At 40.7% G+C, this 20465-nt stretch overlaps 3 protein-coding genes across 4 annotated transcripts; 2 read left to right on the forward strand and 1 right to left on the reverse strand.

Annotated features, from left to right (window-relative positions):
- Nucleotides 1-1491: 1491 nt before the first annotated feature.
- On the forward strand, nucleotides 1492-3911 carry LOC121787979 (galacturonosyltransferase 8-like). Its single transcript, XM_042186835.1, has 3 exons — nucleotides 1492-1732; nucleotides 2061-3314; nucleotides 3410-3911. The coding sequence occupies exons 1-3, from the start codon at nucleotides 1550-1552 to the stop codon at nucleotides 3683-3685; spliced, it is 1713 nt and encodes a 570-aa protein (XP_042042769.1). The 5' UTR covers nucleotides 1492-1549; the 3' UTR covers nucleotides 3686-3911.
- Nucleotides 3912-5398: 1487 nt separating this feature from the next.
- On the forward strand, nucleotides 5399-6865 carry LOC121786977 (nuclear transport factor 2-like). Its single transcript, XM_042185566.1, has 4 exons — nucleotides 5399-5537; nucleotides 5740-5814; nucleotides 5918-6518; nucleotides 6600-6865. The coding sequence occupies exons 3-4, from the start codon at nucleotides 6197-6199 to the stop codon at nucleotides 6863-6865; spliced, it is 588 nt and encodes a 195-aa protein (XP_042041500.1). The 5' UTR covers nucleotides 5399-5537; nucleotides 5740-5814; nucleotides 5918-6196.
- Nucleotides 6866-17656: 10791 nt separating this feature from the next.
- On the reverse strand, nucleotides 17657-20182 carry LOC121786101 (chloroplast envelope quinone oxidoreductase homolog). Of its 2 annotated transcripts, none has more exons than XM_042184635.1 (4): nucleotides 19939-20182; nucleotides 19386-19527; nucleotides 18692-18759; nucleotides 17657-18604 (listed from the first exon to the last, which is right to left on the reverse strand). In XM_042184635.1, exons 1-4 carry the CDS (start codon nucleotides 20002-20004, stop codon nucleotides 17822-17824), a joined length of 1059 nt encoding a protein of 352 aa, XP_042040569.1. In that variant the 5' UTR covers nucleotides 20005-20182; the 3' UTR covers nucleotides 17657-17821. The 2 variants fall into 2 exon arrangements, with proteins under 2 accessions (XP_042040569.1, XP_042040570.1); XM_042184636.1 differs by having other exon boundaries at nucleotides 17657-18514; nucleotides 18668-18759; nucleotides 19939-20179.
- Between the last annotated feature and the right edge of the window lie 283 nt (nucleotides 20183-20465).

Genomic DNA, 20465 nt, shown 5'->3' on the forward strand with positions numbered 1-20465 from the left:
ATATGATAATTTAAATTTTGTGTCGTGTAACTTAATTTTAATGGTTTATAATAATTTAAGATATGACTGACAATTTTTGACATGACACGAACTGACACGAAATTAATGGGTTTGGGTCAGAGCTTATTGGGTTTGTGTCCTTATCGAGTCGACCCGTTAAGGACACGAAAATTTCGTGTCGTGTTCGTATCGGGTTCGTGTTATCCATTAAGAAATAATATTATAATATTATTAATTCTTATTATTTTCATTTTTGTTGAATTTTGTTGGATTTTGTTACTAAGAAATTATTGATGTTTTTATGTTTAGATCAGATTTTGTAATTAGCAATTGGATGTTTTTAATAGGTTTAACCATTATCAGGTCGTGTTGTTATCGAGTCGTTATCTTGTCATCTCATATACGTGTTGTTATCGTGTCGTGTTAACCCGAAGTGGTTCGTGTCGTGTTCGTGTCTGAGGGTAGCGGGTCGTGTTCGTGTTCGTGTTCGTGTTCGTGTTCGTGTTCGTGTTTGGTGTTTTCTTAACGGGTCGTGTTCGTGTTTGTTGTTATCGTGTCGTGTCGTTATCGTGTCGACACGATAACGACCCGACACGCACGATTTGCCACCCCTAATTTAAGAAGTACTCCCTCCGTTTCTTTATAATTGAGGCAAAAAAAATTAGCACGGGGTTTAAGAAAGGAATGTTGAGTGTGTTAAATAAATATAAAAAAAGTAAAAGAGAGACAAAAGTAGAAAGTGAATAGAGTAAGATAAAATAAATAGAAGAAAGTTACTATATAGGGAAATGACTCAACTATGATGGAATTTCATAAAATGAAAAAAAGATTCAACTATGGAGGAACAGATGGAATACTGTACGTAAGTACTAAATTTTAGTCGATTTCAAGTTATACATATCACTTTTATTGATCTGTGAATTACACAATTACAATTTATTTTGATTTTGCAACTAATCTACCGCATTTCGACTAATATGGCTTGATAAATTAATTGAGAGTTAATATCGGGCGTCAACTAAAATAACGTTACATTAGTTTATGTCCTATAGAGTCACATAAATATACTGAAATTTTAACTTACTACAAAATTTGAATAAATCAATAATTTAACAATTTATGTTCAGATTTTAAATTCGATATCTGTTAATTTAAATGCATATCATTCATATTTCATAAGTAGATCTTAATATAATTTAAAATCTACTACTAGTAATTAAGTAAATCAAAATCAGGTTTTTCCACTATTTGCGCTACGATTAATCTAAATCTAAACCACTTGATTATCACCGACAGCAAATCGCCGGCCTTTTCTCTTTCCACACCTCCCCCACCGGGGTCCACCTGCTCTGCATTAAAACTTGTACATTAAGGACAAAAATTTGACACCCTACACGCTGTACAACACTCCCAAAGCGTGCAGTTCCAGATCTTCCAATCAACCCCGCCGCACCATATAATAACCACTCAACTATTTTTCCTCCAAATCTGAAAAAGCTCATCGACTCACTGTCACTAACACACACACGCGCGGAGTTGCAGAGAATCAATGGCCTCCAATTCGGGCCTGATCCACCGGAATGCGACTTCGGATCGGGCTTCCGGGCGCACATTCCGAAGCTCAATGCTCCGACTCAAATACTTCGCTGGTTTCGTGACCGTCGTTGTTTCGCTTCTCCTTACGGCGTCGTTTATGCTCACTACCTCCTCGTCGCCCCCCGATCTCGGATTCGTGAGTTTTTGTGTTGTTGATTTTTACTGTTTGTTATTTTTCTCCTTTAATTTTGATTTTTTAATTATATTTTGATTTGTAGGGTTTTATAGGTTCCATTTCTGTATGACTGGATGCATTTATAGTTGTTGTGATTGTGCTGAATTGCTTGTTTTCGTTATTTTTGTTTCAATTAATGCTGCCTTTGTTGTTGAGCTTTCAAGCTTATGATATGATTGTTCAAGTTTAAATTCAAATTCGAGTGCTTGACTTCGATTTATGAAGTAATTCAGCTCGATGTTGCTTTAGTTTGGAATGTACTGAATTTTAAGTCTGTGCATTTTACCAGGGCTCTTCTTTTAGTTCATTTGGATCCAAATCGGAATCTCTTCGGAGATCAATTTTGGCATTAAAATCGGATCCATTGAAGCCGAGGTTGGATCAGATCCGTAAACAAGCAGATGACCACAGATCTTTAGCATTAGCCTATGCCTCTTATGCACGGAAGCTGAAGCTTGAAAACTCGAAGGTGGTTAGGATTTTTGCTGATCTATCTCGGAATTATACTGATCTGATCTCAAAACCTGTGTACCGAGCCTTGTTTAGTTCGGATGCAAATTCCATTGATGAATTGGTGTTGAGAAGATTTGAAAAGGAGGTGAAGGAACGGATCAAGCTGACGAGGCAAGTGATTGCGGAGGCAAAAGAATCATTTGATAATCAGTTGAAGATTCACAAGTTGAAAGATACCATCTTTGCTTTGAATGAACAGTTGACAAAAGCTAAGAAGCAAGGTGCTTTTTCAAGCTTGATTGCTGCCAAGTCGATTCCCAAGAGCTTGCATTGCTTGGCTTTGAGATTGATGGAAGAGAGAATCGCTCATCATGAGAAGTATACAGATGAGGCTAACCCCCCTAAGCCGGAGTTTGAAGACCCAAAGCTTTATCATTACGCTATTTTCTCCGACAACGTGATTGCTGCTTCTGTTGTGGTAAACTCGGCTGTGAAAAACACGAAGGAGCCATGGAAGCATGTGTTCCATGTAGTGACGGACAAAATGAATCTCGGGGCTATGCAGGTGATGTTTAAGATTAAGGACTATAGCGGTGCCCATATTGAGGTGAAGGCTGTGGAGGATTATAAATTTCTCAACTCTTCTTATGTGCCAGTGCTAAAACAGCTCGAGTCCGCTAAATTACAGCAGTTCTACTTTGAGAATAAGCTTGAGAATGCGACAAAGGATACAACCAATATGAAGTTCAGGAATCCGAAGTATCTATCCATACTGAACCATCTCAGGTTCTATTTGCCTGAAATGTACCCGAAGCTACACAAAATTTTGTTCTTGGACGATGACATAGTCGTTCAAAGAGACCTAACCGGGCTCTGGAAGATTGATATGGACGGAAAGGTGAATGGTGCTGTGGAGACGTGTTTTGGATCTTTCCATCGCTATGCCCAATATATGAACTTCTCCCACCCTCTGATTAAAGCCAAGTTTAGTCCCAAGGCATGTGCGTGGGCTTATGGTATGAACTTCTTTGACTTGGATGCTTGGAGGAGGGAGAAGTGCACTGAGGAATACCATTACTGGCAGAATCTGGTGAGAATACAAATTCAGAGACACCATGTCACGTCGTTTGTTATTCGTGCAAATTAGTTATTTGCTCACACTTATACCTGTGTTATCTCTTCCAGAATGAAAATCGAACATTGTGGAAGCTAGGCACGTTGCCTCCAGGTCTCATCACTTACTACTCAACCACAAAGCCACTTGACAAATCTTGGCATGTTTTGGGGCTGGGATACAATCCCAGCATAAGTGTGGATGAGATCAACAATGCTGCAGTCATACACTTCAATGGAAATATGAAGCCATGGCTCGACATAGCCATCACCCAGTTCCGGCCTCTCTGGACCAAGTACGTTGACTATGAAAATGAGTACGTCCAAGCCTGCAATTTTGGTCTATGAATGAACCTATATGCTTAAAGACCAGCTAAGCTAGTTCAATATTAAGCTAGATTATGGGGCGTCGTATTTAACCTACAAACCTTGGTTGTGTTTAAATTTTAAGCATCTATTGGTCTCAAAATTAGTATAGATATCATCTGTTTGTGTTCGTTCATATTTGTTCAGTGTTAAAGTGCAGTGGTTGAAAGCTGATTATATATCAATCATGAATATGTTTCTTTTATTATGCATTGTCTTTCATCCACCTATGATTGATGTGATGATTTGTTTGGTATCTATGTTAATGTAATCGATGTTGTGGCAGTAGTGACAATCTCACAACTGAAAGATAATGAGTTATTGATGTGCTAGATACTACTATTAACTTTGATCTAGTGATGGAAGATCATGCGATCTTGTGATAAGTGACGATCTCATGTTAGATATCAGTAACTTTGATTTTGTGCCGAGCTATGCCATTCAGTCGACCTACTTTGAGTTGTACCTCTTTCCTAGGTATGGATGGATTCAAAATCGATCAAAATATGGAGTTGTCTCACTCGAAGTCACAATTTTTTTTTGTCTTGTTCAAACTAATACATTTTGAAAATGGATTATTCTATTTCATTCTCTTTTAACTGGACTACTTTATTTTCTTTCCTTTTAACGTTATTGAACAATACTCAAGTATAAAATAAGGAGTATATTGTTTTAAATGTGAACCCAAATTCCAGCGTGCCACGTTTTAGAATTGCAACACTATTGAAAAGATAGTATCAAGCCTATATGTTGTGGTCATTTAATTTAATACACTACTAATCACATGAGATTAATAGTATTATATAAATAATTTGGAAATTTCGATCCCAATTTTAATAGTATTAAGATATTACTCCATACGAAATCCAACATAAATTAAGTGAGATTGACTATTGGAAGTTATTTCCAAATAGAGAAATGCTAATATACGTATTTATTCTAAATAGACTAAAGTTCCAAAATAGTCCTTAACATATTACATTTTTTTGATTTTGGTCCAAAACATTAATTTCTAAATTATTCGGTCCCTCACATTTGAAATCGGATCACATTTGGTCCATTTTGGACGGTTCCGTCAAATATTTGACGGTTTTAATTACCGGGTCACAAATCCATCACTAATCCGTCACTAATTAGGAGAAACTGATCCGTCACAAAATCCATCACAAACCGTCACTAATTCTTTTAAATTGTTTTATCTCATGATAAAATATTGTCTTTTGACAACATTTCATATGTAATTCTCATCATAGTGTCATACTATATTCGTCTTAATTAGCCATTCCAATTGTTTATTTAAAATATCGTCTTTTACGTTTTAACTTATATGATTTCACTAAAGTAAATGTGTTATTTTGATGAAATAATATTTTTTTGAATATTGTCAAAAGACAATATTTCATAAGGAGATAAAACAATTTAAAAGAATTAGTGACAGATTTGTGACGGATTAGTGATGGATTAGTGATGGATTTTGTGACGGCTAATTAGTGACGGATATGTGACCCGGTAATTTAAACCGTCAAAAATTTGATTCAAAAGATAATGTTTTTTACCAAAATAAAAAATACGCAATATGTTAAGGATCATTTTGAGACTTTAGGCTTCTAAATAACATATCCCACGAAAATCTCTCGAATTGTATACAGATTCATGAAATGAAATCTTAAAAGAAGACCACCATTCCTCCACCGCATTCGCCTCTCTTAAACCCTAGAATCCACCGCCGAAGCTGCTGTAATAACTCGCCGGACCTTTCAGAAGTAGACGGAGAAACAACCGACGTCCGGTTTCTCTCTCCGCGCTCTTTTATTCTGATCCGTTTCGCATCCAGGTACGATCCGATCGCTAGATCATTAATGCTGCAATCATTTGTATCCCGCTGTTCCATTATTAGCGCCAATTAATTGCCACTGACGATTCCTGACGTAAACTCTAGACTCTAGTGTTTATCGTGTATCAGTGGAGTATTATTCACTGGCGCGGAACCGATATTTAGCTGATTTTTTTTTTCATGCGGTTTGCGAATTTTGCAGGCAGTTTTTTTGGATTGTCGATCAGTGATGGCAGCACCAGCTGCGGAGACTTTGGAATTAGTTAGCGCTGAAGTTGTGAGTTCGCTTCTTACTTTCTTCCGTTCAGTGTTAGGGATTAAATTATATTTTTTTTTCATTCGTATAATTGGAGGTTTGACTGATTTTGTTGGCACGATAGATCGGGAATGCATTCGTGAAGCAGTATTATCACATACTGCATCAGTCACCAGAGTTTGTTCACAAGTTTTATCAGGATATCAGTGTTGTTGGTCGCCCTGAGGAGGATGGCTCCATGAGCATCACCACCACCATGGAAGTAATATATATCTCTATCTCTCTCTTTGTGAATTGATGGTAGCAACTGGTTGGGTTGGGTTGGGTGTATAAACTATTCTGAATGAGAAACATATCTATTTCTAGTGCCCCTGTACTAATGAAGTCTTGTTGAGATTGTAAAATGTTGGTTTTCGAAGTGTTTTTAGCTAATTTGACCATTCAGAACATCAGCAAAAAAATCATTTCGCTCAACTATGGGGAATTCATGTATGAGATTAAGTCGGTAGATTCACAAGAATCGTTTCGTGGTGGAGTTCACGTTCTCGTGACTGGCTATGTAAGAGGAAAAGACAACAAAGTCAGCGACTTCGCACAATCTTTCTTCCTTGCCCCACAAGACAAGGGCTACTTTGTTTTGAACGACATGTTCAGATATGTGAATAACGTCGCTGTTACTCCAGTATTGGTCCCTGGTGTTGTGGTGCCTGTTCCTGAAGAGCCAGGTGATTTACTTGTTCAGCTTTTTTTTTGGCTTGTTTTTTAAACAAGTTTGTGATTATATATTTCCTGTTTTGTGTCATTAGTTCCCATCCCAGTTCAGGAGAATCATGTTTCTGAGCAGAGCACACTATCTGTAGAAGAAGCTGTTTCTGGAGAAGTGTACCCACCGGAGAATGGGGATGTGCCAGTTACTGGAGAAGAAAAAGAGGAAGTTCCTGTGCCAGAGGTGGTTGATGAGGCATGGGGTAATGCACAGACGGTGGTTGAGGCCCCTGCCAAAATTGACGAAGCACCAAAGAAGTCTTATGCTTCTATTGTAAGTGTGACTATTAGCTGTTCCAAGAAATAAATCAGCTGATGTTTTCCTTCCTTTCTAGTTGCTACATGTCAATCATCTTTCCAGAATATCATCACAATAGTGGTCAAGACAATGTACCAGCCTCTCTTAGTCAATCATCTTTCACCCCTCTTAGTCAGTAGAGTACCACCTTTAATTTTTGCCTAGGTAGAAACTCAACCAAAGCGTGGTAGCTAACCAACCTTTCCAGAATATCACCACAATACCAAACGCATCATCTCTATGGGATTCGACCCTTGCCTCCACTATACTCGCCAGTAGAATGGGGTTGAGGAATTATTGATACCAGGTTCAGGCTTAGCTGTGATTTCTATCCTGATCAGTAGGATACATACTTCGCTTGAAGCGACACCTGCCCAAAACCTGCTCTTTCAAATGGCGCCGTTGCCGGGGATGAATGGCGTTATTTACTGTTATTGTGTGTGATACTTTGGCGTATATATTGTGATAATTTTTCTCTTTCTTTTTATTTCAATTTATGAGAAGCAGTTCGGCTCCTGACCAGTGGAGACCGAAAATACTCCAGCGAGGAGCTATACTAGTGACCACTCGATCTGGCCTGCCAACAGCTCTGTTTGACTTAGACACGAGTAGTGACGAAGAGCAAGACACCATAGAAGGACCAATACCGGAAGAGATACTACGGTTGGAAGGTAACCCAAGGAGACTGGCTGCCCAAGGAGATGATGATCTAGAGATCGGGACGCTGAACGCGCATACCGACGGAGAACCAACGCAAGCTATAGTAGCCACCTCGGGGCAGACAGCTTGTGATGTGAAGCCCCATGTTATTGCAATTCTGCCCACGTACTGTGGGAAAAGCTATGAAGGCCCATACGAGTTCCTTCATGAGTTCTGTAAGATTTGTAGGGCACAGAGAAGGCCAACAGGGGCGACTGAGGATGACTACAGATTGAAGGCTTTGCCGTTCGTTCTAAAATGAGAGGCCAACACCTGGTTCATGCGACTGCCCCCCAATTCCATTGAGAGTTGGGCTGATTTCAAGTCAGCTTTCTTAGGCGAATTCTTCCCGTCATCGAAGACGAGTTCGTTGAAGAGAGAGATAACAAGTGTGAAGCAAGGGTATGATGAACCCTTGAGTGATTATTGGGCAAAATATATGAGTCTTTTGGATGCATGTCCGAACCATCGTATGGCGGATGTAAAATACATCACACCTTTTATGAGGGGATGAACAAGGCGACAAAGGATCTGGCAAACTCCTCATCAGGAGGAAGTTTCACGCAGTTAAGGGTCAGTGAGGCGAAAAGGGTCCTAGGGAAACTTTTGAGCGCAAAGAAGGAGTACGACAATTCGAGGGATGGCTACAGCAGAGAGAGGATTGCGAGTGCCTTGTCTACTGACTAGGAGCAGAAGATAGAGCAGAAGATGGATTTGAAAATGGACGAGCTAAAAAAGACACTCCTGAGCGCGATCGAGAAAAACGCACCACCAACTACAAGGGTGCAGAGCAGGGAAATCAAGGACCGAGCTATGATCAGCCTAATGACTTCGTGAATATGGAGCAAGTCAATGCTGCCGGGTATTATAATGCTAGTGGGAATTGGATTCAGGGGAGACAGCGGGACGCGCCATTGAGGGACCATCCGAATTTTCGATGGGGAGATGGAAGCCAAAACCAAAATCAAAACCAAGGTCAAGGCCAGAGTCATTATCATCCACAACAGAACAAAAACTTCAACCGTGGCCCAGAAATTCCCAACCACCAGTTCAACTGGTCAGGAAGGAACCAACAACCACACAACCAGCAACAAAACCAACACCCACAAAACCAGAACCCGAACCCTGTTTATGTACCACCCCATCAGAGAAACTTCCAAAATTATCAGAATCAACCCAACCAAGGTCTACCACATCAGCAGAACCAGAACCAGCACCAAAACCAAAACCAGAATCAATATCACCAAGACCAGTACAACCCTCCTGCCCAGTATAACCAATACCCTTCTAACCAGAACCTGCAAAACTTCCAAAATTCCAACCCAACCAAAACCCCCAGTATAACTAGCACCAAGGGCCAAGTCAATCCCAATACCCTAGTAGGTCGAGGTGATCGATGGAGGATATGATGGGGGAACTGCTCGCTTCACAGCAGAGTATCAAGGGTGAGTTGCAATCCAACAATGAAGTAGTGCAGGGGATGCAGAATGCCCAGAAGGAGCATAAGGCGAACATTGATATGATGAATAGGCAGTTGGCCCAGCTGGCCAGTTCGATGGGTGAGATGAAAGGGAATTCCGGGAAACTTCCGTCTACAGTACATGTACCTGAAAAGGCAAACGTGAGCAAGGTCACATTACGGTCCGGTACAACCTATGAAGGACCCCAACCGAAGAAGCCCAGTGGAGAACCTAGTGGGACGAAGGTGCTGAGAGACGTTGTCTCGGAAGAGGAGCTACGCAGACCTCTACCTCAAATGCAGGATCCATTTTTCTTGGATGAGGAACCATTGGAAAAAGGTGAAACCGAGGGTAGGCAGTCCAAAGTAGACTCTCCTAAGGAAGCAGAACCCACGAAGGAGACCCCAGCCCAGAATGTACCCAAGGAAAACTCCGGGAAGGCTGTTGAAGTACCGATGGACGAGGTGAAAGGAAAGAAACCATTCCCTTACCGTTTCGTAACTAAAAGGAAGAAGGAAAACCCAGTGGATTACTTGTCAATCTTTGGGAAGCTGGATGTTACCATACCATTCCTCCAGGCCTTGAAGTTACCCCCATTTGGGAAATTAATCAAAGAGTTCATAGCCGGGAAAGCCCAGGAGGATGGAAAGATCATGGTGGAAGGGATAGCGTCAGCAATTGTGCAGGAAAAGCTACCACCCAAGAGAGCCGATCTAGGTATGTTCACTTTGCATATAACTATAGGAGATGTAAAAGTCGAACATGCAATGTATGACCTGGGAGCTTCTATAAATGTTATGCATTTGTCAATCTATAACCGGCTGAAGGGAGTAACGTTATCAAGCACTAGGGTATTAATCCAACTGGCTGATAGATCATGCATAAGTCCTGAGGGTGTATTAGAAAATGTGTTGGTGAGAGTACCTGATTTTACTTATCCTGCTGACTTTTACGTGATCAAGATGGGTGAGTCTGAAGTTAGGGAGTCTAGCGGTATATTGTTAGGAAGGCCATTTCTTAGGAAAGCCAAGACGATTGTAGATATGGCTGAGGGAACAATTTGCATTGATTTTCATGGAGAGAGATTTACCTTTGATATCAATGAGGCCATGAAAAAGCCTATCGATTCTGAAATTTATGCTATGTTGATGTAATTGACCCCTTAGTCCAAGATTTTCTTGAGACTGAATTATTGTAGGAGAAACTCCAAGCTTTAGATGTATATGGGCAGGCTGATGTAGAGGCAGCTGCTTGGTGTGATCTGATCAGTAGCCAGGGGTTAACTGACGAAGAGATAGAAGGAGCAATTAAGGACTTATGCCAGAAATCAGAATTTATTGGAGCCGCAGAGGCTAAGCTACCAGTCAGTACAGATGAATCTTCAGATGGAGAGTTAGAAAAGGAAGGGGATACTACAAGGAACCCTCTACCAGCAGACACACTCCCCCCACAAGTTGAATTGAAGAAGCTACCAGCGACACTGAAGTATGCGTTCTTAGGGAAGAAAAACTCATACCCAATGATTATCAGCAGCAGCCTGACGAAGGAACAAAAAGCAAGGCTACTGACCGTTCTAGGCTGGAACAAAAAAGCAATTGGATGGAGCCTTACAGATTTGGTGGGAATAAGCCCAGACGTCTGCATGCATCATATCAGGCTAGAAGAGGGGGCGAAAGCACATCGTGACTCGCAGAGGAAGGTGAATCCCAACATGCGGGAGGAAATATTGAAGGAAATCTTAAAGTTGTTGTCCTTAGGGATTATCTATTCGGTGCCCGATAGCGAGTGGGTCAGCCCTGTACACATGGTTCCCAAGAAGTCCGGGATTCAGGTGGTTCAAAATGAGAGGAATGAGCTGATACCGACAAGGCTAGTCACTGGTTGGCGGTTGTGCATCGACTACCGCAAGCTGAACTCTGCGACCAGAAAAGACCACTTCCCCCTACCGTTCATCGATTAGATGTTGGAGCGACTGGCTGGGAAGAAGTACTTTTGTTTTTTGGATGGGTACATCGAGTATTTTCAAATTTACGTGGACCCTGAACACCAGGATAAAACTACCTTCACCTGTCCATTTGGAACCTATGCGTACAGACGTATGCCGTTCGGTCTTTGCAACGCTCCGGGAACATTTCAGCGATGCATGATGAGCATATTCTCTGATCTAATTGAGGAGTGCATAGAGATATTCATGGATGACTTCACATTTCGACTCATGCCTTCATCATTTGGATATAGTTTTGGAAAGGTGTCAAGCGAAGAGCCTAGTCTTGAATTTTGAGAAGTGTCATTTCATGGTCACAAAAGGTATCGTCCTAGGGCACGTGGTGTCAGAGAGAGGTATCCAGGTGGATCAAGCCAAGGTGGACGTCATTTCCAAACTGTCGTTCCCTACTGACCAGAAGGAAATAAGGGGTTTTCTGGGGCATGCGGGGTTTTATCGCCGATTTATTAAAGACTTCTCCAGAATTGCCCAACCCCTTACTAAACTCCTTCAAAACGAAGTGGAGTTTGTTTTTGATGAACAGTGCAAGACTGCTTTCAACTTGCTCAAGGAGAAGCTGATATCTGCACCCATTATCCAAGCTCCTGACTGGGAGCATCCTTTCGAAGTCATGTGTGATGCCAGCGACTATGCAGTGGGAGCGGTGCTGGGTCAGAAGATCGAGGGAAAAAGGTATGTGGTCTTTTATGCATCTAAGACATTGAATCAAGCTCAAAGGAATTATGACACCACGGAGAAGGAGATGCTAGCCGTGGTGTATTCATTCGAGAAGTTTTGATAGTACTTGTTGGGATCCAAGGTCATTGCATATACTGACCATGCAGCCATTAAATACCTGATTGCTAAGAAGGAATCCAAACCGCGCTTGATCCGATGGGTACTCCTGTTACAGGAATTTGATTGGGAGGTAGAAGATAAAAAACAGGTCGAGAATAAAGTCGTGGATCATTTGAGTAGGATAGTGCAAGGTGAGAGCATCGAAGAGATACACGACCGATTTCCAGAGGAACACTTGTGTGAGGTAATTTTTGCCGTTAGAAAGATAGATTGGGAAGAAGTGATGAAGCTTACTGGTCAGGATAGTAGAGGGAAAGGAAAGGAAAAGGTAGGGCAGGAGCCATGGTATGCGGACCTAGCCAACTACTTAGTTTCAGGGGAGCTTCCAGAAGTACCGAGCATCACCAAGGCTCAAAGAATGAAGATCAAGAGTGAAGCGAAATACTACTTTTGGGACGACCCATATCTTTGGAAAGTAGGAGCGGATCAAGTGATAAGAAGGTGCGTTCCTGACTGGGAGCAGAGGGATGTATTGACGCATTGCCACTCTTTGGCATGTGGAGGACATTTCGGTCCCAAAAAGTCGGCGAGAAAGATTCTGGATAGCGGATTTTATTGGCCAACCCTCAACAAAGATGCCTACGAGTTTTGTAGAAGTTGCGAGCGTTGTCAACTGACCGGTGGAATATCAGCACGAGATGAAATGCCACAAGTCCCGATCATTGTTTGTGAGTTATTCGACATATGGGGGATGGACTTCATGGGGCCTTTTCCCTCGTCGTATGAGAAATTGTATATCTTAGTCGCAATTGACTACGTCTCCAAATGGGTAGAAGCCAAGGCCACGAGCACGTGTGAAGCAAGGGAGGTTGCCAAGTTCCTCAAGAGTAATATTTTAAGTCGATTCGAAGTGCCAAGGGCCATCATATCCGACCAGGGAACCCATTTCTGCAACCGCACGATTGAAGCCTTGATGAAAAGGTACGGTGTATCACAGACTATCTAGCCCCTACCACCCGCAAGCGAACGGGCAAGCAGAGATCTCTAACCGAGAGATAAAGAAGATTCTGGTGAAAACCGTTAACCCTTCTAGGAAGGACTGGAGTGTGAGGTTAGAGGATGCTCTGTGGGCGTATCGGACAGCCTACAAAACTCCAATAGGCATGTCCCCGTACCGAATCGTTTTTGGGAATATGTGCCACTTACCAGTGGGAATCGAACATCGAGCATACTGGGTAGTACAACAAGTGAATATGGATGCTAAAGCCTGTGAGGAGGAAAGGAAGCTGCAGCTACAGGAGTTAGAGGAACTTAGATTGGAGTCGTTTGACTCAGCCATATGGTACAAAGAGCGAACCAAATTGTGGCATGACAGGAATCTGAGGACCAAGGATCTCCATGTTGGGCAGAAAGTACTACTCTTCCAGTCCGAAACCGAGGAGGAACAACCGGCAGAACCACCTGCACCAAAGCCTGCCCCGTGAAGGAGCAGGAGGAACGTATGACCATCCCCACTGACCAGTTAGTTTTCTTTTTATTTTCAGTTTTTAGTTTTTCATATTTTATGTGTGTTTTTTAGGTAGTATAATTTGTGTGGTTTATGTGTGCAAAACCATTCTAACACTTAGCCTAGTCAATAGTCTAAGTGTGAGAACAAAGGGTTTACTGATTTGGCGCTTGTTTTATGTTTATTTGTCATTACGTATGCATGTTAACTCACACTTAGCCTAGTCAATAGTCTAAGTGTGAGAACAAAGGGTTTACTGATTTGGCGCTTGTTTTATGTTTATTTGTCATTACGTATGCATGTTAGCTCACACTTAGCCTACTGCGTAGTCTAAGTGTGAGGAGTTTTTGTATATATGTGTTTGTGATTGTTGGGTTCTGTTTAGGTTTTAAACTCTCCCACTTAGCCTATTATATAGTCTAAGCGTGAGAAGTTTTTAGTAAAAGCATGTGTTTAGCTTGTTTGGTATGTCTGTGTGTCAGCCATACTGGCCATTACCTTTTTTCACTTCACAGTCTTATCTGAGGGCAGACACTTGTGAAGTGGGAGGGGGGAGTGCAATGGCCAGTATGACATGTGTACATACGTGTTATCTGTGTTTAGTGTTTGTGTAGTGTCTCTCTAGGTCTAGTTTTTTTTTCTTATGCGTGTTGATTGGGCTTAAAACTCAACTGTCTCGAGCTGACGGTGAAGGGAATTGAAGGAGATAAGACATGCTGGAAAATGGAAACCACCCCCCTTAGTATCTCCTAGTCAGTATAGATGATGCGAGTATGAGAGAAAAGCCCATCCTTAGAGCCAAACACAAAAGCCCTATTAAAATGTGAGTAAAAGGCTAGAGTGGAACCACTTTCCACTAATCCAAAAAAGAAAAGAGTGGCTGTCACAAGATGCCTAGGGTAAAGTGACCGCGTGTAGCAAACACTGAAGGCAGTAGGAACCCCCCCCCCCCCCCCGAAAAAAAAACTCACCCTTAGAACCCCACTTTCTAGCCATATATCCCAGATATAACCCATCAACCACTGGGACTGTGTGTGCGCAAGGCATAAGGCAATGATGCAACTGGCCAGAAGGACATACAAGAAAGAAACCAACTGGAGGAAGAGATCAAGAGACAAGGAGAAAATCGACCAGGAAGTCATTCCAGGTCCAAAAAAATAAGAAGGAATAAGGGTGACGAAGCCACATATAAAAAATATTGGAGAAAATGGTCGAAAACACTTGACCACAAAAATGAAATTGAGAAGGAATAAGGGTGGCGAAGCCACAAGACGCTACTGACCAGTTAGAGTCCAATATCAAGAAACGTCCAGCCAAAAAGAAGCAATAGCCAAAAGCCCCAAGTGCACACAGTCTCCCCACATCGAAATAAGAAAGAAAATTTTGAACCTTAGAGCCTTAGGAACAACCACCCAAACACTATAAGCCAATAGCCCTGTTACAAACCTTAAAGACCTTCGGTAGCCGCACGTAAGATCTAAGTCCAAAGCATCTGTGATTCAGCATTATGAGAGAATACAGTCCTAACATCCCTGGTGAGGAATGAGTGACTGAGTGAATCTGGTGTTTGGCCTAGAGTTTGGGTGATCTTGACGAGCGGATATACTGACTGGGAAGGAAAAGGGGGCGGCGGAAGTTCAAGGCTGTTTAAGGCCGGATCGCACCTGATCCCAAGGGGAGGGATGATTGAAAATATAGCCCGATTGACGTGTTTAAGTGTTTTAATTCTGTTTATGTGTGTTTGTCTTTATTTATGTGTTTTTCTTTGCGTCATAGTTTAGAGTCTAGGTTAGGATAGAGTCGGTCAGGGGAGTAACCAGGCTAGAATTCGACTTACTTCTTTTTGTTTGTTCTTCACGCTTGAGGACAAGCATGTGGTAAGTGTGAGCAGTTTGATAAGTCGTATTCTAGGTCTTGGTTACTGGTCAGTATAATGTGCATAATTGGAATATATCTGCAAAACAGTTGCTAAAGTTTGCAGGGAAAATGTTCTAGTCAGTATGGGAATGTTCGGATAATTCAGGTGAAAAAGGCGTCAGAAGGGTGCAATACTGACCAGGATGCATGCCAAAAAGGCTCGAGATGGAGAAGAAGAATAGTTGGGAAAATCAGCCGCAAGGGGCAAAAGAGTCATTTCATGAAGAGAGTCTATCCTAAAAATCAAGGGAGGCCTCCCTATAAAAGGAAACCACTTGGAGAGAAAATCATCATCAATTAGTTCATCACTTCTACGCTTAGTTAGAAATCTCTCTTCGGTAGATCAGTCCTTCAGCATTATCTTTCATATTCTCATTCCTCGCCACAACCATGGTCACCTGAAGCTCATCAGTTCGTCGGAGTTCCACATCCTCTCGTTCCAGTCAACGTGATCGTAGTGTTAACAGTTTCATCGCCCGGAGTGGCAAAACAATCTTTATTTGATTTCTTAGTTAATCGCACTTTGTTTTTTTAGGTTGGATTGTTTGCAATTTCAATAGTTGCGTACTTTGAAGTCTTTATTGTGATCCAAATGGTTTTATGATATGAAGTTATTTTTCTGCATCGGCTCTTGTCTGATTTTGCTTCTCTCTGCCTAGATAGCTTAGATCTAGCTGTTACGGTAATTTCTAATTGTTGCGATCAGGTTTTTATTTCCAAATTGATAGATCTGAGTTCAGGAGTTTAGATAGCTTTTAGATTGCAGATCTGAAATGGTAAAGTGTGAAAGCCTAGTTTACGTGATTTCTGCCACCTTGCATGTCACCCAGTAAGCTTAGTTGCAGTTTTGATAGTTAATCCTTTGATTGGGAGTTTTAATCGTAGATCTGTGTTTATGAAGTTGTTAATCTGCAGTTCTTGTTCATAAATCTAGGTTTGTTGATCTGATTAATCCATGTTGAATAAGATAACATCTTCATCCAAGTTTGGGACCACTTTTGCTTTTTAGTTACTTTTCACTTTTGTCATTTACTTTTCAGCTGATACCCTACAGATCTGACAGAGTAGCCACCCAACCACCACCTTTTCTCTGATATTCCGTTTAGCTATTTATAGTAACCCAGTACCTTCCACATGTTTTGGAAACCCATGTTCCCCACTCACACGTACACAGCTACATGTCAATCATCTTTCACCCCTCTTAGTCAGTAGAGTACCACCTTTAATTCTTGCCTAGGTAGAAACTCAACCAAAGCGTGGTAGCTAACCAACCTTTCCAGAATATCACCACAATACCAAAACGCATCATCTCTGTGGGATTCGACCCTTGCCTCCACTATTCACCAGTAGAATGGGGTTGGGGAATTATTGATACCAGATTCAAGCTTAACTGGGATTTCTATCCTGATCAGTATGATACATCCTTCGCTTGACGCGACACCTGCCCAAAACCCGTTCTTTCATATACAAATTTAAATTGTTGTTCCTAACATATTGTCCATTAATAAAATAAATAAATTTCAAATCTTCATTCTGATGCTCTAAGAACTCAAGCAATTAAATTGATTTATTAATTTTATAAATATAAATTATAGATTCAATAATGTTTTGTATTAATAAAATTAAGATTGAGTATTAAATCTATTAAGTACCTATAAGTTTAGAATTTTAAAAAATTAATTGTATAATGTATTATTTAAATAAAGTTTAAATTCAGTACATTAGATTAAATTCTTTAAAAAAATCGTGATTGCTAGAATGAAAAAATAAAAAATTTAGCATCCATATACAAGGGTAGATCGTGTGCTTTAAGTTCGAATGAAAAAAAACGTGATTGAAGTTAGATTGTATTCTTAAATCAAGCCCTCCATATAAATGCACTCAACTTTCCTAAGGAAGTAAATTCTTAAATATAAATAAATATTTTTATATGCATAAGGGTAGTATGGTACATGTACAAAACATATATTTAAATAAAACATAAAACAATTTAAAATGACTATTTTATCCCCATTATGGCTTAGACATTATGTCTATAAATCATTTATCTTTTATAAATTCGTTCCATTTTATTTGTTTAGATGCTGAAAATTATTAGTACTTCAAGATTATAAAAATTAAACCATAATTTTATTACCATTCTCAAATTTTTCAAGAAGAATTATGCAGATAAACCATAATTATATTACAATTTTCTCAATTTTCCAAATTGTCAACTGTAGCTATAAAGTTGTAAAATAATCAGACATCCACAAATTAAGAAATAAACGATAAAATTGATATAAATGAGGTAAAGAATGTCATTGACTCATTTCTAGTTTATCTAGACGATAATGTTTTAAGGAAACGAGATTATAGAATTGATCAGAAATTAATAAGAGACAAGAATAACTATTACTACAAGAGATAAAAGGAAAATGAGTTAGATATTATAATTAAAATAAAATTTGTAGGTATTATTATAAATCAACTATACTAAACACCCAAAGTAAAATGTTGAAAATAGTAGTAGTACAATTGTTTACTTATGTATTCGAACTATAGTAAGAGTTGTTGAAGCAAGAGATGGTTTTCTTATTAGTGGATGCACCTCCCTCCGTCTACGGCTCAACAACGATCTTTCCGGTGGCGTGGCCGTCGATGCTCTTCGCCCAGGCAGCTTCGGCGTCGTTGAGCGCGTGCTTGCAGTCGATGACCACCTTCAGGTTCCCCTGCTTCACCAGCTCAGCCAGGTACACCAGGTTCTCCGCCTTGACGGAGTTCATGAACGGCACGAGCTGCTTCTTCGACAGCGTCAGCTTCTTCACCGCGTAAGTCCACATGGCGCTCGTCCCGGGCGTGAGGTCGATCACCTTCCCCGTCGAGTTCAGGTTCGGCTCGAACACCGACCACGGGATGGCCGACGCGCACTGGATCACCGCGTCGTACTTCTTGCCCGAGGGGCTCTTGAGGACCGCGCCCGCCGGGGTCTTGTAGTCGAGCACCTCGTCCGCCCCCAGGCTCCGCACGAGGTCGATGTTGCGGACCCCGCACGTGGCCGTGACGTGCGCGTTCCCCAGCTTGGCCAACTGGACGGCGAAGTGGCCGACGCCGCCGGAGGCCGCGGTGACGAGGATGTTCTTCTGGGGGCCGGGGTCGGGGCCGTCGAACTTGAGCCCGGCCAAGGTGAGGGCCCCGTGAGCGGTGAGGCCGGCGATAGGGAAGCTTGCTCCCTCGGCAGCTGATATTTCAGCAGGCCTATGAACTGTCATATCTATCTTAGCCACTGCATATTCAGCTAAACCACCTCCTGTCTGTTTTTTTTTATCAAGAATATTCATGACCACAATCAAAGAAAATCCATAGAAAAGATGCAAGATAGAGCAAGAACCACCTCCATCAATCTGCAAATATGTAAATGAAGTTTGAAGATCAAATGTAACGGAAACAACTTATAAAGCACTTACACCAACATTCAAGGAAGCAATCACTTTATCACCAGGTTTGAAGTTTTCTACTCCGGGGCCAACCTCCACAACTTCTCCAGCCACATCGGTAGCTGTTTTGAGAATAATGGAGACACAGGAGTATTATAAATCAGATAAGATCACACACTGCAGTCTAATAGATTTTCCACAATCATGTCCCCTCAAATAAGAGCAATTATAACAAGCTACAACTAACCAATAGACTGGATTAACATTTAACAAATAAGTGTACATGGGCTTGCATCTCCTTAACCAGGGTTAACTAATACTCTCCAGTCTCCAGGCTCTTCGTTAACCTTGGCCGAATATAAGAATAGCATTATTACACGCTGAATTTGGGATGATTATTAGGCTAACTAGCTCTGTCAAAACCGCAGTTGCACATATGGCCAATTATTTGCACCATAGAGTTTGGAGAACGCCAATATAGAGCACAAAAATTGTAAGAATACCATGAGGTCATTAATTTTTTGGTCTCCGAGTTATTCATTTTAGAGAGCTTTACAAGTGCAGTTGCTCATCTAGCAGTAGTTGTTCAAGTAACAAGCTGAAATTTGATAAGAACAATTGAGACCTAACCAACTTATTACAATCTCTTACTGACACACCAAATACTGATATCCGAAATTGCAGAATTCAGCACTCAATTCCGCAGAGATGAAGTAGAACATGTAGTAGTACAAGTAAGTAAGGTTACCAGGAATATAAGGAAATCTCTTGGGCATCAAAGGGCGAAATAAGCCTTTCTGAATTTTCCAATCAATAGGATTCAAGGTTGTGGCTTCCAGCTTCAGCAGCACCTCACCCTTACTCGGAGTAGGAACTGGAACTTCAACTTGCTGCAATAAGGTATCCATTACAATTAAGTAATGCAGCAAACAAAGTAGTACTACCAAGTCGCCCGGGCATTCTTTTCATAAACTATTATATTTAGGTTGCATTCTGTATTTTTCTCGATTTTTTATCCATAAATGCAGAAACAAAACATGCTTCACTCCTCCATTTCTAAATCCTACATCCAACACGTCAAAATTGGTATGTTTATTCATTCATTAATTTATTTTATCATCATTTTCTTAGATTTCATCCAAACAACTAGCTCAGAAGATGATTCTGAACACCGCAAAATCAAGGAAAATAACACTGGCAAAAGCGATCAAAATTAATTTTAATAACAATATTAACAAACAAAATTGATCCAAAAATAATAAAATGAGAGAGAGTCGGGATAAACAAGTATTGGAATTGACCTTTAACCCAGCAGCTCCGCCGCCATAACTGTCGTACTGAACCGCGCACATGAGCTTCTCCGCCATACCGAGATAATTTGATCGGAATTTGTGAAGCACTTTTTTCCCAAATTTTGGTTTTCCTCTGCACCCTTCACCTTTAGTATGTGTGTATGTATAAATATAGATATCTATCTATCTATATATCCCTCGATCGCTGATGACGTGGATAATGAATTGATCAAGCACGATTTGTAGCTATCCGACGAAATTTTTATATCGTTCTTGTATTTGGAATTTTATACTAAGATTCAATTATTTGGAATTATTGTTGGTGACGACGGAGAAAACGATGAACAGATATAATACTAAGTACCAAATTTAGTCTAACTCAGATTGTATTCTTTCATTTTGGATTTCTACTATTGAGAAACAAAATTGCTAAAGAACAAATTGTATAGGAATGTATCAATTTATTTCGGTTCGAATCGGTGCAATCAATATGTAATTCAAATTTAAAAATTTGTTTAGTTATAAAAGTAAAAGAA

This window comes from Salvia splendens, chromosome 22 (assembly GCF_004379255.2).
Source record: "Salvia splendens isolate huo1 chromosome 22, SspV2, whole genome shotgun sequence".
Classification (NCBI taxonomy): domain Eukaryota; kingdom Viridiplantae; phylum Streptophyta; class Magnoliopsida; order Lamiales; family Lamiaceae; genus Salvia; species Salvia splendens.

Bases quoted from the DNA above. Each gene is read 5' to 3' on its own strand.
- LOC121786101 (XM_042184635.1), bottom strand. From the start codon at position 20,004: ATGGCGGAGAAGCTCATGTGCGCGGTTCAGTACGACAGTTATGGCGGC. The intron at 19,528-19,938 runs GTCAATTCCAAT...ACCTTATTGCAG, and splicing joins GCGGAGCTGCTGGGTTAAAG to CAAGTTGAAGTTCCAGTTCC. The intron at 18,760-19,385 runs GTAACCTTACTT...TTCTCAAAACAG, and splicing joins GAGATTTCCTTATATTCCTG to CTACCGATGTGGCTGGAGAA.
- LOC121787979 (XM_042186835.1), top strand. From the start codon at position 1,550: ATGGCCTCCAATTCGGGCCTGATCCACCGGAATGCGACTTCGGATCGG. The intron at 1,733-2,060 runs GTGAGTTTTTGT...GCATTTTACCAG, and splicing joins CGCCCCCCGATCTCGGATTC to GGCTCTTCTTTTAGTTCATT. The intron at 3,315-3,409 runs GTGAGAATACAA...TATCTCTTCCAG, and splicing joins ACCATTACTGGCAGAATCTG to AATGAAAATCGAACATTGTG.
- LOC121786977 (XM_042185566.1), top strand. From the start codon at position 6,197: ATGTTGGTTTTCGAAGTGTTTTTAGCTAATTTGACCATTCAGAACATC. The intron at 6,519-6,599 runs GTGATTTACTTG...TTGTGTCATTAG, and splicing joins GCCTGTTCCTGAAGAGCCAG to TTCCCATCCCAGTTCAGGAG.